Here is a 19,528-nt window from a genome sequence, read left to right on the forward strand (position 1 = left end):
TCAGTTTCTCACGTTAGAAAAAAAATGAGCAGGGGAATTATTATTGGATTACATTGAATCTCTAGCCCAGTTTGGGGAAAACTGACATCTTAGCAATATTGAGTGTTCAATTCCTGGCAATGGCATATCTTTCCATTTATTTAGATCTTCTTTACCTTTTCTCAACAGCATTTTTGAAGTTTTGAATATATAAGCCTTGTCCATATGTTGTTGTATTTACAACTATTTTCTGTTTTTATGCTGTTGTAAATGATATTGAGTTCAATTTCTATTGTTTTTGCTACCATGTAGAACTGCAATTGATTTCTTTGTGTGCTGACCATGTATCCTGTAACTTTGCTAAACTGACTCATTAATTCTGGTAGCCTTTTGTAGATTTCTTAAGATATTCTGCATAGATGCGTCTGCAAATAAAGATAGTTTTACCTCTTTCTTTCCAATCTGTATGGCTTTTTTTTGGCCGCACGGCATGCAGAACTTCCCAACCAGGGATCGAACCCATGCTTCCTGCATTCGAAGTGTGGAGTCTTAACCACTGGACCACGAGGGAAGTCCCTATATGGCTTTTTTTATTTTTCTTACCCTATCACACTGGCTAGAACCTACGGTACAACGTTGAATGGAAGTGATGGTAGCGAGCATTCTTTCCTTGTCTCCAGTGTTATGGAGCAAACATTCATTCTTTTTCACCATTCAGTATATTAGCTCTAGGTTTTCTGTAGAGGCTCTTTATCTTGTTAAGGAAATTCTCTTCTTTTGTAGTTTTCTGAGAGTATTATCATGAATCGGTGTTGAATTTTATCAAATTCTTTTTCTACATATACTGAGATAATCATATGGTTTTTCTTTTTTGGTCTGTTAATACATTACATGATATTAATCACCACATTGATGGATATTTGAATGTTAAAACAACTTTGCATTCCACACTTGGTTACGATGTATTGTCCTTCTTATATATTACTGGATTCAACTTTCTGTAATTTTGATACAGATTTTTACATCTATGTTCATGACAGCTATCGATGTATTCTTCTATGGTTCTTCTTTTATAGTTTTCTGTTCTTCTCATATCTTTGCCTTGTTTTAGTGTTGGTCTAGGGCCCTCATGAAATGAGTTGGGAAATGTTCCCTCCTCTCTTATTTTCTTAAAGAGTTTGTGTAGAATTGTTATCAGTTCTTTGTGAAATGTTTGATAGAATTCCCTAGTGAAACCACTAGGCCTAGATTTTTTCTTTGTTAGAAGGTTTTTAACTATAAATTAAATTTCTTTAGTGGATATAGGACTATTCCAGCCTCCTATTACATCTTTCTTTTTTTAATTAATTAATTTATTTATTTGGTTGCGCTGGGTCTTAGTTGCGGCTTGTGTGCTCCTTAGTTGTGGCTCACGGGCTCCTTAGTTGTGGCTTGCCAGCTCCTTAGTTGTGGGCATGTGTACTCTTACTTGCGGCATGCATGTGAGATCTAGTTCCCTGACCAGGGATCGAACCCAGCGGAGTCTTAGCCACTGCACCACCAGGGAAGTCCCTCCTATTACATCTTGAGTAGCATTTGATAGTTTGTGTCTTTAAAGGAAATTGTCCATTTCATCTGAAGTTCATCTGACATTACTGACATAAAATTGTTCGTAATATCCTCTTGTTATACAATTTGATTTCTGTAGGATCTCTAGTAGTGTTCCCTCTTTCATCCCTGACATTGGCAATTTGTGTTGTTTTTTTTTCTTTATCATTCTGGCTCCAGGTTTATCATTTTTTTTTTTGGTTTATCAATTTTATGCAGAGAACCAGTTTTCATTGATTTCTCTATTATTTTTCCATATTTTTATTTCATTGACTTAAGGTATGATCTTCATAACTTCCTTCCTTCAGTTTATTTGCTTTTCCTCTTCTAGTTTTGTCAGGCAGAAGCTTAGGTTGTGGATCTTAGACCTTTCTTCTTTTCTAATGTACACATTTAATGCTTTTATCTAAGCACTACTGTGGCTATAACTGATAAAAATTTTTATATATTGGGGGCTTTTTTTTTTTTAAGATTTTATTTTTGGCCGCGTTGGGTCTTCGTTGCTGCGCGCGGGCTTTCTCTTTGAGGCGAGCGGGGGCTACTCTTAGTTGTGGTGTGCGGGCTTCTCATTGCGGTGGCTTCTTTTGTTGTGGAGCATGGGCTCTAGGCATGCGGGCCTCAGTAGTTGTGGCTTGCGGGCTCTAGAGCACAGGCTCAGTAGTTCTGGCGCGTGGGCTTAGTTGCTCCACGGCAAGTGGGATCTTCCCGGACCAGGGATCAAACCCGTGTCCCCTGCATTGGCAGGCGGATTCTTATCCACTGTGCCACCAGGGAAGTCCCGGGGACTTTTTCTATTCAGTTTTAAAATATTTTCTTATTGCCTTAGTGATTTCTTCTTTTACCAGTGAGTTATTACTTAGAAGCACATTGTTTAATTTCTGATCTTTCTGTTATCGAGTCTAGTTTAATTCCATCGTAATCATATTAGTGGTTGTTATAACTTTTGTATTTGTTGAATCTTTTCTATGGTCCAAAATATGGTGAATGTTCCATGGGCACTTGAAATGAATGTATATTCATTCCATTGTTGTTGGGAAGAATGTTCTCTAAGTATCAGGTATAATTGCTTGATAATGTTCACATTTTATATATTTTTACTGGTTTTTTGTCTGTTTGTTTTCTACTTACCCTATGAATTATCAAGAGAGAAGTGCTGAAACCTCTAACTATAATTATAGATTTGTCCGTTTCTCCTTTTAATTCTATCCGTCTGTGCATAAATTATTTTGAAGCTCTGTTATCAAGTAAATATATATTTAGGATTGTTATGTCCCCTTGATTAATTTACCCCTTTATCCTTATGAAGTGATGCTCTTTATTTCTGGTAATATTCTTTCCTCTGAAATCTACTTTGTCTGATATTACTTGCCTCTCCAGCATTCTTTTGATTAGAATTAGCCTCTTTTTCCATCATTTCACTTTTATTCTTTCTGTGTCTTTATATTTAAAGTTGGTTTCTTGAAGACAGCAGGTATTTTCTATTGCTGTTTTAACAAATTCTTACAAACTTGGTGACTTAAAACAATGTAAATTTACTGTCATATAGTTCTTTAGGTCATAAATCTGACATGGGTCTCACCAGACTAAAATCAAGGTGTCAGCAGAACAATTTTTCTTTCTAGGAGCAAATCTATTTCCTTTCCTCCTCCAGCCTCTAGAGATCACCTACATCCCTTGGCTCATGGCTTCTGTCCTCCATCTTCAAAGCTAGCAACATTGAATATCTCTGACCATTCTTCCGTAGATACATGTCCCATTGATTCTGATGTCTTCTGCCTCTCTCTTTCACTTTTAAGGACCCTTGGAATTACCTTGGACCTACCCAGATAATCAAGGATGATCTTCCTATTTTTGGTTCAACTGATTAGCAACCTGAATCCATCTGCAACCATAGTTATTCTTTTCTGTGTAACCTAACACATTAATAGGTTCTGGGGATTAGGATATGGACATATTTGCCTAACATACAGCATATAATTGAGTCATATTTTTATATCAAATCTGACTGCCTCTGCCTTCTAAATAGTGTTTCAGCCATTTACATTTAATATAACTACCAGTATATTTGAGTTTAAATTTATAATATTGCTGTTTGTTTTTTCTTTATCCTATCTGGGCTTTGTTTCTTTTTCCTGCCTTCTTTTGGTTTGGATTAATTAAATGTTTTTCTAATGAGTTCATTTTATATCCCCTGTGGGTTTATTAGTCATACTTTTTAATTTTTAGTGGTACTCTAAGGTTTACCGTCTACACCATCAAATAATATAATCATAGTTTGCATTCAAATAATTATAGTCTGCCTCTCTCCATCTCCATTCCTTCTGGAACTCCAGTTACACATATGTTATGTATATCTGTTATATTGTTCAAAGACTAGAGAGAACTCCTCTGCAGATCTCCAGAGCTCACTTCTTATATAGTTCCCACTCTCTGATACTCTGTCCCACAAGTTCTAGCTGCCTCAGCCTCCCCAAATTCAACTCAGTGAGACCACTTGGCTTTGTTTGGGTTCCCCTTTCCTGGCCAGTAGCCTGGAAACTGCTTTGCGCAGTAAGCTTGAGCAGTTGGGTAGGTATTACCTCATTTGTTTCCCTCCTCTCTGGTTTCATAGTCCTATACTGCTTCTTGTGCAACAATTGAAAACCGTTGTTTCATATGTTTTGTCCTGTTTTCTAGTTGTTTATGGCAGAAGGAAAAATTCTCATAGCAGTTAATCCTTCATGGACAGAAACCGAAGTCTTTTATTATTACAGTTTGTCTTGACATTCTTTTATCTCATATTATAGTAATACTTGAAGATTTGGAATTAGTTGCGGATGGCTGTGTTGTTCTCAACATGGGATCTTAGGCCCGAAATCAGCATTTTAACAAGTCTCCAAAGGAATCTTGACAAAGTGGCATAATGCAGGGAATACTGAACTTGAATTTCAGTCCCAGTGCTGCCACTTATGAATGTATGACCATGGACATGGACTCTGTGCCTGATGCTGCCATAGGTGTTTTCATATGTGTACTTCACTCATTTCATTCTCAGAACCACTCTGCATACCAAAACTGGGTTAAATATGCGAATAGCACTGTTTGTCCTTATTTCCTACTTGATTGTAGGCCTCCTACTTGATAGGAACAGTGTGTCTTAATCGCGAATTTTTTCCCAGTGCCTAGCATGTGGTAAGTGCTCAATGAGTATATATTGAATGAATGAATTAGGTAATGTTATTTTCACTATACGGATGAGTAAGCTGCTGCCCAGAGAGGTGAAACGACTTGCCTAAGGTCATACAACTAATAAGTGCCTCATCTAGGAGTCCTTCTAACTCTAAAACCCATTCCTCTTCACCTCACCACCCTGCGGGATCCATCTGATAAAGGTCACAATTTGGCAGGTGAATTGTGCCCTGTGTCTTCAAGAAAGAGGATTATTTAGACTGTTGAATGTAACCACTTGGGTTTCTCCTTTTCCAACAATGAAAAATTTGCAAAGAGGCATTAATTGGGTTACAGGCAGGCTTCAGTTCTACTGTAGCCTCAGTGGGAAAAATGAGAGGGAGGTACAGAAAAGTTGAACCAATGATAGATAATATGCTTAACATGATATTAAATTTTTTTAGTTAATCATTTACTAGCATTTTTAGTTTCAGGCCAGCTATAATTTGTGAAAAGAAAAAGTGATTGTATTTATATATTATATTTTCCATGTTTTTAATCACCCACCACCACCACCACCACCTACCCCCATACTCTTACATACAGAGACCAAGCACGGGGCTTACAAAAAGCTGCTTCTAATAATGACTCTCAACTCATTCATTTAGTAAACATCAGCTGTGCACATGCTATGTACCAGGTTCCATTCTAGACCTTGAGAGTGCTGTAGAGAACAAGATAGATAAGGTCTCTGCTCACGTGCAGTTTATATTCTAGTGAGGAGATACAACAGTAAACACACACACACACACACACACACACACACTCACCACGTACACAAGAAAATGTCAAGTCATGATAAGCGCTAAACAAAGACTCAAAATAGGATGATGAAGAAGGAATGATTGTATGGCTTTTTTAGAAGTGATCAGGGAAGGCCTCTGAAGATGAGCCCTGGCAGGAATGGGGGTGCCTTCCAGGAAAGCAAAGGATGGCACAGAAGACAAGATAAGGGAAGGTGGGGGCAAGCTAAAAGTTGAACCAACTGGAAACCACCAGAAATTTCCCCATCAAGGTCATTATTAATAAAATTTTCATTATTAATAAAGGGTGTATGTTATTGTCATGAAACACATTCTTGAATTGGATGGAGTAAATATTATAAATGTAATTTGGAAATAAAACATTCAGGAAATACGTAGAAACTTAGAGACCTTGTTCATTAGTTTCTCCCACCAGAAACATGCTAAAGAGAGAAGAAAGCTATGGATTGGCTAAATAGAATGACAGGCTTGGTATTTCAGGAATTGAAATAGCCAGAAAAACAAATGGGAAGTGAAAAGGGGGAAACCTACAAGTGTTGGGCGCTATGTTACAATCTTTACACACTTTTTGTCTTTAATCTTTAATTTCTCAAAACAAACTAGGTGGTATTAAACACATTTTACAGAGGTGGGAGTTGAATCTTCCTATAGTCAAACATCTAGAAGATACAGATTCAACCCTAAACTGCTGCACCATCCAAATAGGCCTTTTGTTTCTGAAATTGCCTTTCACACTATATTTTTCCAAGACCTTCATCCTCCCCTCTGCTATGGTGAGAAATTTTGAGTCAAAGCCAAATGTAATTTCAACCCCATTATCATTCTCCTGACTCTCAGTTAAGCAACTCTTTCCTATACAGTTAACTTTACAGAACAGCTTTCTATGATGGGTCTTAGTGAACAAGAGGGCTATTAATGATGCATATGCTTCCCATGGAGACTAGTTGCAGAAAAAAAGGGGCATTTGGTTGTTTCAGTGCCAAACAATAAGTTGCTAGAGAGGACAAAGTGCCTGTTGGGCTTAAAAAAATCTGTCCAGAATTGTCTAAATCATGGATGATAAACACCAAGAGCTAGGAAAATATGAAAATTCATGACTTCTGCTCATTCTTTTATTTCAGGAGAGTTTCATTGTTTGAATCTCACACAATAGCTTGAGCTGCAAATAGAGAAAACTAAAAATAATACATAGTCCTCATCACTATTCATTCTGTTTTTGATCAAATGGCCCATGATCCTTATGATTCCACACTTTTCAGTCTACCCTGAAATAACATTTATCCTTTTCAAAGCCCCCAACAATAAATCAGCCATAATGAAAGCTCTTCTTCTTGCTTTTACTGCAAGGATATATGCTCCAACCTTCATGTCTAAAGTGTTTACCTGGCTTTTTCACAGCTGACTCAGTAGATTGGAACCTTTTAATGCAACCTTCATGGCATGTGGTCACCAAATCTATGTGAAGTCTTTATAATTTTTGTATGATTGATAGCATATTGCTCTTCACTGGTGAGGGGAACCATATCTATTTCCTGCTTGCTTCCTTTGTACACGTTAAGTTACTTAATCCATTTACTTTCATGATTGGGACTTCAAAGGTAGAAATGTGAAGGAAAAGAGAAAAGCAAACAGGTTCAACAAGTCTGTGCCTGATTCTTAGGCCTAAATGTTTTCTACTGCATTATATACTACCTCCCAGGGTTATAAAACCAAAGCTTCCTTTTCTGCAAAGCAACCCAGTTAGTGGGGAGACATAATCAATCAATCAGTCAATTAGTCAACTGCCATAGCTTTAGAAGGAAATAAAAGCTCCTTTCTCAAAAGCCTATATGGCTCCACAGTTTCCCAAAATTATTGTCCATGCCCATCTTTTAGACCTTCATTCAACCCCTCATGATCCTGTGTCAGCTACCATTATCATCTATTTTAAATGCATACTTCTATATTTCAAAACCTGTCCCCAAACCTACCTCTATTTACTATGTCATTCCTCTCTAAAACAATGTATGTGAGAGTTTTTAAATTGTAGTGTTATATCAATTCTAGTATTATTACTAAACAAAACTCAAGACTTTTTAAAAAAAACTTTCTCCGATTAGCGTTGCCTACCCATTCTTTAATTAAATCAACTAATATTTCACCTCTAATCTATGACAAGCACACATATGTCTCAGAACCTTAGAGATGAGTAAAATGAATAAGAAAGTAACTATTCCCCTAGGAAGTTTATAATCTGCTTCCCAGCCCTACTCTCCCAATCTACTTCTTTTCTGAATCTACCAAATTTGCCAGTTTTTGAGTGCCCATCGCGTTTTTGTTTGTCTTGTTGTTTCTGTTATTAATCATAAACTCCCCAGAATTGTGTCCATGTGTTACCATTCGCCAAAAAATCTGGGCACTGTCATGCTCTGAATCAAAACCATGAACTTTGGATAAGCTAATTATCTCTGAGCTTCATTTTTCTCGTTTGAAAAATGCAAACAACAGTACCTACTGTATACAGAAGTGGTTATTAGAGGTATATGAAATGATATGTAGTGTACAAAGGACTCATGTCACTTACTTGCTAAAAAAAAAAACCTTCAATAACACCTCTGTTGCCTTTCAAATTACATGTAAATGTCTCGACCTACTACTGGATGCCCTCAAGATCCCAAACTACTTTGTCAGCCTTCTCTCTTATGATTCCTCTACACATTCTTTTACTCACACCAAAAGGTCCTGCTCCCCTTTTTTCACTATGAGGGAAAATTAGTAGTAACTACCATACTTTTTTTCCTTCCAGTTTTATTGAGACACAATCGACACTATACAAATTTAAGGTGTACCACATAATGAGTTGACTTACGTACATCCCGAAATGATTACCGTAGTAAAGTTTAGTGAACATCCATCACCGCATATAGGTACAAAATAAAAGAAAAAGAAAAAAAATATTTTCCTTGTGATGAGTATTCTTAGAATTTACTCTCTTAACTTTCATACATAATGTACAGCAGTGTTAGTATATTAATCATGTTGTACATTACACTCCTAGTACTTATTTATCTTATAATGAGAGCTTTATACCTTTTGACCACCTTCATCCAGTTCCCCCTCCTGCTAGCCCCTGCCTCTGATAACCACAAATATGATCTCTTCTTCTGTGAGTTTGTTCGTTTGTTTGTTTGTTTGTTTGTTTTTAAAGTATAATTGACCTACAACACTATGTTAGTCCCTGGTGCCCAACATAGTCATTCAATATTTCTATACATTAGATAATGATAAAATACTGTGGTAAGTCTAGTTACCATCTGTCACCATACTAAGATATTATTATTGGCTATATTCCCCACACTGTACAGTTTGTCCCCATGACTCATCTATTTTGTAACTGGAAGTTTGTACCTCTTCATCTCCCTCACCTATTTCTCTCATCTTCGCCCCCCCCCCCAACTCCTCTCCTCTGGCAACCACCTGTTTGTTCCCTGTATCTATGACTGTTTCTCTCTTGTTATGTTTGTTCATTTGTTTTTTGCTTTAGATTTCACGTATAAGTGAAATCATATGGTGTTTGGCTTTCTCTGTCTGACTTATTTCACTTAGCATAATACCCTCTAGGTCAGTTATTTTTACTGTGAGAATTTCTAGTTATTTTTCTCCTCATTCAACTCTGCAGCATATTTTATAAATGATGAGAAAGGTTAATTGGCTCCTTCACAGTAACAACACAGCAAATAACTGGAAAAGATGGAATTTGAAACCAGAGCTGTCTGGCTTCAAAATCCATACCTTTTCACCCTACTGTGTACATTGTGAAAAATGTGAAAAATGTCCTTCCTTATGTTTAACTGGAATTAGTTTTCCAAGCCCATCTCAGGTGGTACCTCCTTCACCAAACTGTCCTTAATCCCCTTCCAAATACAATACCACCCCCAAATTTCTCACAGCAGTGTGTCACTCATTTTTGCGCAGCACTGTGCTAGTGACTTACGTACCAAATCATGAGCTCTTTGACACCAGGGTGAGTGTTTCCCCTGAAGCAAAGTACTTTGCAGCAAGTTTACACCCTGTTTCCCCTGAAGCAGAGCAGTTTGCACCAAGTAGATATTTAATAAAGTCACTTCAGTTGAACAGAGGGTCATTAAGGTCACATATGGAAAATTCTGTCCAGTGCAATCCAGGAATCATTTACTTACTAACATGTCTCTATTCCAGGTCCTGTAGTAGACATTGGGTTTAAAGAGATAAAAGCAAGGCAAAAAACCCTGCCCTCAAGGAGTTTACAGTTTGATTAAAGTGCTTTGAAACCAGAAAGTTGGGGGTTTTTTTAATTTAGGCATTATAGTGAGATGAAACAAACACTTTAGTAATACAAATGAATTCTCATTTGTTGTTCACACAGATACAGTTGTCTCCTCCAGCTGCTGTACCAGTTTAGACTACATCGTCACCTACCTCTTCAAGCACATAGCAAAAGAGGGCAGGAAGCCACTTCGATGCAGAGAGGCTGCCCAGGCTGGTCAGAGACTATTACATTTTATGCAGCAAAATCCAGAGGTCCTGCAGCAGGTAACTGGTGGTTGCTTATCTAGCTTAAGAGAGAAGAGTTTCCCAAAAGCCAATCTGGTCTCTGAATATCCCTTAGAGCAACTGGTCTTGCCAAGACTCTTTACTGGGTCTTCTCTAGGAGTATTTTCCCTGTAGGGAGGATAGTACACTGGCCTCAGGATTACCCACCCTCCAGAAATCTCTAAGTCATTCATCTCACCTCAGTGAAGCTAGAATTCAAAAAGAGGATAGCTCTTCCAGAGACAAGAGAAATAAAAGTCAAAGCTGGAACTAGAAACAGTCAACCTCTGATTTCTTTCCCAGAGCCTCTAATAACGTCATCTTAGGTTTGCCTTGTGAATACTCTGGTATGTTGAGAAACTACCATTTTCTGGGCTCCTAGTCTGTGCCAGGCAGCTTGCTGGGAACTTTCCCTTCATCATATCATTTTCCCCATTTTAAGATGAGAAATCAAGGTTCAGATAGGTCATATTCCCACGAACATTTAAATAATAAGTAATAAAGCTACGATTTGTTTATTTTCAAATGTTTTCTGACTAGCTAATATGAATTAGGTCCAAGTTTAATATGTTTTAAAAACTTCTGCAAATCACAGTAACAGCATGCATAAAATTAAATCATATATGCCAGAAATGTTTCAAAGAGAATAATACCATTTTACTGTGGAGATAGCATCACTATGATATATTCCAGTTCTACTACATTTGGAAAGTGATATCTTTATACTGCTTCCAGTTGTCTTCTTTTGCCAAATTATCTATCTCCATAATAGTCTGTGGTTTGCAAATATAAACACTTTAACCTGGTCATTAGCCAGCAAATAAGTCACCTGCAATCAGCAAAAAAGTGTCAGTCTGAGTAAATAAATGATGAAAATGAATAAGACAGCCATGGAAGAGGTTTTCTTCCTAGCTGTCATTTTTTTTGCTAATATTTAAATGACATTATGTAAACTTTATTTGTGGTGATGTTTCAGTTAACCAGTTATTTTCCTGGCAGGGAGGTGTGTGATTAAGATTTTGTGTAAATAAGCAAAGGGTTCTGGGCCTGTAACTATTTGGTATGACCCTGGAATTGTTACAACATGTTGGTGATTAAACAGGAGGAAGGTAACTCACATTTATTGAGGACTTCCTATGTACAAGGTGCGAGAGCCACTAAGACCCATGAGACATATTTCTCTCCTTAAATAAGTGTGTCCTGCCAGGTGGGAAGGAGAGACAAGTAACTAACTAATTATGTGATAATTGGATTAACATAGTGATGACAGGAGGAGAGGACCTGCAGAGACATCTCCTCATTTAGACCCCACAACAACCCTGCAATGTGGATATAACCATCCCCATTTTTCAAATGAATAAATTGAAGCACAGAGAGATAAACTGGAAAGTGGAATGTGAACCAAAGTCTGTTTGGCTCAAAAGCCCAAGTCCTTACCACTTACTTACACCATTGATTCTCAGGAGACTAGTTGCTGGATAAGATCTCAGATTCACCTGGAATGCCTTTTCAGAATAACACATTCTATCAAGATTTGGATGCACTGTTCCTCACCCATCCTTCTGCAGTAGCCACTGGTACTGCTGGGAGTGTGGCGTAGCCCTCAGGTGTTTTGCAACAAGAAGGCTGAGAACCACAGAATTAGAGCGTGTAGGCAGTGGAGAAAATAAACAACCATGGGTTGGCCAGCAATCAGACCCAGCGCTCACCCCACCGTGGCAAGTGACAGGTCTGCCACCTGCCAGTGCTCAACCATGATCACAATATTGTCCCATAAACGTCGGCAGGAACTTTTAAGTGGGTAGAAAATTTTAGCAAAAATCAATAGGCTATGGTCCTAGACAAATACCATCCGACTGTGCAGAACAAGTAATGTGGTTGTGCAGAAGACATTCAAGTTTGTCTTTACTCAGAATTACCATGTGTTTGTTGGTTTAAGTAATTTCTATGTGTTAATAGTACTTAGTAATCCTTTACTTTATAGCATATGACTAAGTAGTGATATATCTTTATTAACAGTGGAATACATTCTATTTATTTGGAATGTAGGCTTTCAGATAGCATTTTAAATATTAATGACCGGTCTCTGGTAGTCAGCATAAATATGATTTGCATTAGCACTAGGTTATATCATCTTGAGTGCCTCTGATGTCAATGATTGGGTATAGTAGTATCTGACATCATCTCCTTAGGTCACTGACAACTTTGACCTCTATTCTTATGCACAGTTTCTGTCGTCTCAAAAGCTCTTTTGAATTGATTTGAAATTTTGACTCTTCCCTTTATGAGGCAGTAAAATTGATAATTATTCAGATGGGAACTGAGCACTGAGTGAAAAATCAATTCCACCCGCTCTCTGCCGCGTATAAAATTACTTCTGAGTCGGCTGGACTGAACGGATGGCCAGAGTAAAAGCAGCAGGCAGGAGTAGTGGGAAGAATTAGCTGGACACAGCTAATAGCCTGAAGGGATAGACTTGGAAAAGAGGGAGTGGGCCAGTTGGGGGTTATTATGAGCAAGGATGGGTCCCATTGATCATCTGTTTGCATCAGCTTTCCAAGACCTTATAAATCAACCCTGAAGAGCAGCAGAATCCAAGATTTCAGCCTCTTTCCAGAGGGAATTTATATTAGATTATTCTCATTTTCACACTCAGATGAAAAGTGAGCCATTGATTATTCATTGGTTGCCCATCAAATGCTGTTTTTATAGACGATTTGCCTATCAGAGAAGGTAATGAACAAGGTTGCTGCTTCATAACTCAAGGTTTCAGTTTTCAAGGCATCTGTGTCAGTTAAGTAATGCCTAACCCTATTAAAAGGAATGGGTTACAAATTGCTTAACAGTGCTGAAAAACTAGACCCTAATGACTAATTGTGCTTGGAGTTTAGAGAGGGTTTGTCAGCTCTTTAAACTAAACTGATGCAATGATACTGCAATTATTTACTAGTTTGAACTGTTCTCCCCCTGCACCACCAACCTGGACCTATATCGCTGGAAGCATAGTTGCATGAAGAGTGTCAATTCTAAATTGCAAAAGTTATCTCCTCAAGCTTCCACAGCAAATGAAGCATGAACCCACATAAAGGGTCTTCTGACATTCTTATAGGCCTTTCCTATGAGACATTTTAAGTGCCTCTCACCTGAAAATGTGTTTATTATGACCTGCTATGTGGCTTTAGATCTTCAGTGTTTTTAAAAACATTCTCCAAATAAGCCATCTTCCATATTTTGCAAACAAACCTAAATTTGCAAAGCATTACCTTTAATCCATTTGAAGATCTGTTATAATTAAGTGAATCTATTTTAAGTAAGAATTATTGTCTAACCAGCATTGCTTTAACTTAACTGAGAAAAACCCAGTTTACGTATATTAAGCAAAAAAAAAAAAAAAGTTTCCATGTTTTTATGTCATTAGAGAGATAAACTAAAGTTTTAAGAACAGGCCAGTAGTAACAGTGGTTAGGCATGGATCTGCTACGGTAATTTGGAAGATAAAATTTCTACGTGAAACGTTTTCAGTTTTATCCCTGGTCATGTTAAGTGTTTGTATCTGTAACTCAAAGGTCAGCATACATTTAGTTATATCACAGAATGAAAGAAGGATCTTCCCAAATTAGGTACATGAAAGAGTGTGTTTTATAAGAGTAGAAGGGCATTTCAAAGATGAGACTCATTCTCTTTCAGATTATAAGAATAGGACACTGAGGCTGAATGCTTCTCTAAATCATAACTTCTATTAAAACTACCTGCTCTCAAAAGAGTAGCAACTTCCATAGAAGTAGAACAAGAATTATGTGATGGTCAGTATTACTGATTAGATTATGCAATTAACTTATTAACAAGGTATTTTTAGCAATTATGTTCTCTAAAATTTAAATACACTGAATGGAGGAATTAGAACATTTAGGTTTTAGTTTATCTTAACCTCTTCTATTTAACTATTTAGCTCAAGTGAGCTGTACTAAAAACCAGAAAAAGTTCTAATTATAATTCTTTCTCCCTCGCTGTCTCTCCCCCTCCCTCCCACTTTGTGCTAACCTGACATTTAACTACAAATTGTAAAGAGCTGTCAGGAGTTATAAGAATCATACTTCAGTAGGGACGTAAGCTGGAAAGAACATTCACCCTTTTCCTCAATCAGTCAGTCAGTCAATGAAAATTGCTTTTGTACAGTGCTCTTCGTGACATGCATCCCAAAGTGAATTACAGCAAAAGGGAAATCATCTGCTCTTTTTTCATTTCTGTGTTTAGATTGAAAGGATATTGCTCAACATTTTGACATACTATACAAGACATCTTTCTTACTTAAGATACCGTCCCATAGTACTAAGCAGGAGAAGGTGCAGTCACATATTTAACTGATGTTGAGATTTTGGCCTATAGAACCTCAGCAAGACTCTCACAGTGGGAAACACTTTAGCAGATGAAATATATTCATGTCTCTTATGCTCTTAAAAAAATTAACCAGACTTTCTAATGTTATTATAGACATTTCTAGTGAACCCTAAATAGAAAATATGCTCATGACCCACTAGCTCAGTGTGGTTAATTTGCAGCTATTATCAAAAGTATGGCAGTAGATTGATGTAAAAAACACATGCTGAAGGAACATTCACAACTGGATCAGAGGATAACATGGATTTAAAGGGAAGCCAGGGATAGGTCATTAGACATGGCAAGTAAAAACTAAGAATAATAGAATTGTTTTTTGCACATGCTGCTGCAGTCTTGGTCTTCTTCACAGCAACATATGTATGTATTTTGTATTTATTTCTAGGAAAAAAATAATACTGGCAAAATATTGCAGACAGTAGCTTAAGCTTTTTCATACGCATTTAATCTGATTTAATCACCACAGTATCTCTGTGAAGCTGTAGTATTATGAGCACCATTTTACAGATATAGAAACCAAGGCATAAAAAGATTAAGTAGGGGCTTCCCTGGTGGTGCAGTGGTTGAGAGTCCACCTGCCGATGCAGGGGACACAGGTTCGTGCCCGGGTCCGGGAAGACCCCACATGCCGTGGAGCGGCTGGGCCCGTGAGCCGTGGCCGCTGAGCCTGCGCGTCCGGAGCCTGTGGTCCGCAATGGGAGAGGCCACAACAGTGAGAGGCCCGCGTACCGCAAAAAAAAAAAAAAAAAAAAAAGATTAAGTAACTTTCCCAAGTTACTAGTGGTCAATAAGATCATATAGTCCATAAGCGGAAAGACTAAAATTTTACCTTGATGTGTTTAGCTCCAGCGTTCACATGCTTAACCACAAAGCTATAATTTGTTGGTGGCTGCTAATTTGAAGTAGTATGTATGTTTTGAGCACTTACAATGAGGCAAGTTGAGCTTCCAGTAAGTCCCACCGGGGCCATCCTTAAGGTAGAATGATTTAGAGCAGTCATCCTATACCCCAGCTTTGTGCTGCAGCCGGAATGAAACAGATGGGCAGTGACCCAAAGAGGCAATGGGCAAGGGAGAGGGAGGTTGCTTTGCCAGCTGGTATAGAAAAGCCCTGTGGCTCCCGCCATCACTGACAGAGCTAACAGTGCTTCCTCTCTCTTATTCTACACCCATACCCAATCATTAATTCTGTAGCCAGACATTGAAGGTATAAAATTTAGCAGGACATGTATCCTTGAGAAGGTCAGAGTCTAATAGTATAACTGTCTCATGATGTTCCTTTGTGACTATCCTTCAATTCCTCTGAGGTAGCTCTTGAGGTTTACTCTAACCTGACTTTTCTAGGATAGAATCAATATAGAAGCTGTGAAATGAAGTTGGGGAAGCAACAAGTGCTTTGCATCCATCCCCCATACCCTGCACGTCTCTAGGCTTTGTCCTGACTCTCACCACTGATTCATCAGTGTTGAATGTCATTTTTCACCTCTTTCTGATTGTAAACAGCTTCTCTTTTTTAAAAGAGGCTTCTACTACTGAGTACCATTAGCTCTACTGAAGGTCCTTCTTAAGGGCCTCTCACATGGGCAAGTCTGAAACTGACTCCTTTGAGCATCCCTCTCCTTCTCCTTTTCATTCTTGTAAGGTACCACAGACTAAGGTGCCTATAGAGCCAAGTAGGAAACTTGACTGAGGTAGACAGGAACGACAATCTGTGTTCAGTATACATCCCTATCTAAAGGGGGCAGCCTCCAAAGGGCTTCAGCTAATTGTTGCCCTGTAAGGTGGTAAGACCCAGTGTTGACAGATATATTGAGATTTCCCCCCGGAGAGAAGCCAGAAATCCAGTTTTGTAAATGTTGGCGACTGATTGAAAATTTAAAATAAAAATACTCTGCAGGTCAGCACTGTATGTCTGGTTATCAGTTTCCCACCTCTGTATTCTGTACTCTTAGAGAATTTCAGAACTCAGATCTCTTAATGCATGAGATCTTGCATTTCTCATAGCCATCCCATGTGGCCTTGCAACAGTGATATTTTTATTTGTCTCTGATGTTTTGATAATTCTTAAAGCACACTTTTTTAATTTGCTGTTTTAAGAGGATGCCATTATTTTGCTTTTACATATGACTCTATACTTAGGTCTTTAATGAAACTTAAAGAGGGCATTTTATCACATTTGGGTTGTGTCTTTGCATACAGAAGGGGTGCAGTAAACAGGCAATGAAACTCAGTTAACATCTCCCAAACATTTTTTTTTTTAATTTTCAAAATAATAAGATTTGTTTGAGGCAGAAATAAAGCTCACTTTGGTCAAGTGTGTGTGTGTGTGTGTGAGATCTAATTACTAAGGATCAAATCAGAGTATCTAAGAGGACCAGGGCTGCACAAAAGTATCTAGTTAATAGCCAGGTAACAAAAGTCCAAAAGGGAGTAAAACTCTTAAGAACGATCAATGTGTGACCACCACCCCTAAAGATCAGCTTAGAAAGTTAAAATACATAATTTTAAAAATGGAAAAACACTAATTTTTAATTAAAATGGCTTTTATCTGTGATATAATAAAATCATTTCTCCATCTTTAGAAGGATGATTCTTGTCCAAATCCTTTGTTATATTCCATATCTTTGCCATTTTGATTTCATTTTTGTTATAGAGATATTTGTTGAATGACTGTTTCAACTGTAACAAAAAATGGTATTTTAAAACAAAACCCTTTTAAAAAGAAACCTATTCTTGATTTATAAATCATCAAATTAGTGTTATAACCCTATCACCTATCTTTACACAGTACCTTTTTTCCCCCAAAGATCACCTCCATCTTGATACTTGTCCCAGCACCTAGCAGAGCCTGAAACCTTGTGATGGTCAATGAATGTCTGCAAAACAAACCAAAAAAATTAATTTTTAAAAGTGCAATCTACAGGCAGTGACTTTAGGTATCAAATCTAACATGGTCATAGACTAATACATGATAAAATAAATGATAATGCCAAGATAAGATTATATTGTCATATACTCTATAATAACCCTGCTGAAATTCCATAAGAAAATTTTATTCTAAACATGGATGAAGAAAGAAATAAGTACTTCAAATATTGTTTCAAATGGTTAACAGAACAGAGAAGGTTTGTGGTGGGTTTTTTTTGGTCTGTTTGTTTGTTTGTTTTTTTCCACTGGGACATGTGTTTTTCTACCTCTAAGCACAGTTTAAAGATGTAATCCATTGATAGCGTAACTTGCCTTATTAATTGAAAGGGATGGAATCCACCAGATGTAGCCCAAACCAGCAGAGAGTTAGGTGACTAAGCAACAGCAAAGACACCATATTGAGTGAGCCAGATTTCGGTCTCCAAGTCATTTATTTCAACCGGTGACAATACATTTAAACTCCTGTGCCTCAGCAGTGATTGATGGTTTAATATCATATATAATTTTTTTAATGAAGGAAAACCATTTAAATATGTTACCATTTGCACTGGTATTCTCCTATGTACATAACTGCATTTAATCATTATGGGGATTGTTTTTATACTTGTGTAATTTGTATCCAAGAAATAACTGTCAAAACCATCTCATGCTGTTGCTGGAAATGGTACAGTGTGCTTCATACTTGAATAGATTCATTCTTCCCTGCACATAATTAAGAGTGTTGGAGCTTTCACTGCTACCACATAGGAATTCCATGTTTACATTTCTGAGAATGAAAAATTAGCCACAGTTTGCTTTTTCAGGCTCCCATTTTCTGGGGCTGTGATATTTAAGTACCTTAGTTCTGTACCAGTATATGATTTGAAGAGTTTGATTTTAAGACTTTTAATATTAAAATACATAATAAAATTTTATTATCTAATTATAAGAGGGTTTAGCCTCTTATTAAAGTTGCTAAATCAGGCCTGGATTAACATCATAATGGCACAGTTTGACATGAAATACTCAAAAGTCAAGTTCGAGGGAAAGGATGGGTTTTGTTGTTGTTGTTGTTTTGGGGGTTTTCTCCTATACCCACCCCTCACACAAAATAACAAGGACGAAACGCATGTATGGAAACAGACAAGGAGCAATTTGGGACGCTGGAGAAGGAGTGGAGGTGTCAGCCTAGGATGGTACCCTTAGGCGAGGCAGCTGGTATATGTAGCCTTTTGTTTATCTGCTACTGGTTTATGTAGCCTTTAGGCCGGCACCAGAAACAATCACTCCTACAGGGTCAGCTGCTGGTCAGAAGCAAAACAAGAAAAGATTTTGCGTTCAAATGCACAGCCATAATTTCTGTACAGCTGGCACCTGCTACTGGTGCACAGCATGAAGGTGAAAGGTCAAAGAGGCAGTTGTTCAAAACTCAAGAATGGCTTAAAGGGACTTGTAGATTAATCTGCTTTATTAACTTCTGTATATTAGATAACTATTGCTATGAATGACAGTACATCTTTTTGAATAAGTCTCATCTCTTTCTCTTTTAAATTACCTTTTGAGTAATGAATATTAAATAGAAAGCATTTCAGGGGTAATTAAATGAAAACAGAATGATGTCATTTTACAATTATATTTGGGTGTTTATAGAATAGGGGAATTATAATGTTTTCCAAGGAGCTAAAAAAAAAAAGAGCCCGCTTCATAAAGAAGAATTTGAAATAAATAAGTTAGATGTCCATTAGCCTTTGTGTTTAGACTAAAAAGTATGATGTAGTTTGCGACTTAACATAGAGTCATTGGGTGCCAGTGGCTTGATTTGGCATTCCCAGGGGCTCCAAGTGTTTTCTTTATGAATTAAAGTGACTGCAGTCCGTCATTGTTCTTTTATCTACAGTTTAGCACAGTCAGTTTTGCTATTACTCTGCAGCAAATGTTCTCAGAATAGCAAAGGAGTAGTAAAAAACAACAGCCGTACCTTTTCCTTCGCACTCGTGTAAAGCAGATAAAGAGCACTTCATAAGGAAAAAAACGCACGGTTTTACACAGGTTTAGCCCAATGATAATTAGGCGTGCTTTATAACAGTCTCTCACCTGGTATGGCAAGTGGCAAACAAGATGGTTTTTAGCCTCTTCGTT

General features: G+C 37.5%; 1 protein-coding gene across 2 annotated transcripts in view; it reads left to right on the top strand.

The window, feature by feature from the left end:
* RANBP17 (RAN binding protein 17) overlaps positions 1-19,528 on the top strand; it is a 316,163-nt gene that overhangs the window by 276,964 nt on the left and 19,671 nt on the right. For both annotated transcript variants that reach the window (XM_029215882.1, XM_029215883.1), the window contains one exon: positions 9,922-10,088. In XM_029215882.1, coding sequence (XP_029071715.1) covers positions 9,922-10,088 — 167 coding nt within the window. The remainder of the gene's footprint in view (positions 1-9,921; positions 10,089-19,528) is intronic.

The sequence above is a fragment of the Monodon monoceros genome, unplaced genomic scaffold (assembly GCF_005190385.1).
Source record: "Monodon monoceros isolate NGI ecotype Baffin Bay Population unplaced genomic scaffold, NGI_Narwhal_1 Super_Scaffold_12, whole genome shotgun sequence".
Taxonomy (NCBI): Eukaryota; Metazoa; Chordata; class Mammalia; order Artiodactyla; family Monodontidae; genus Monodon; species Monodon monoceros.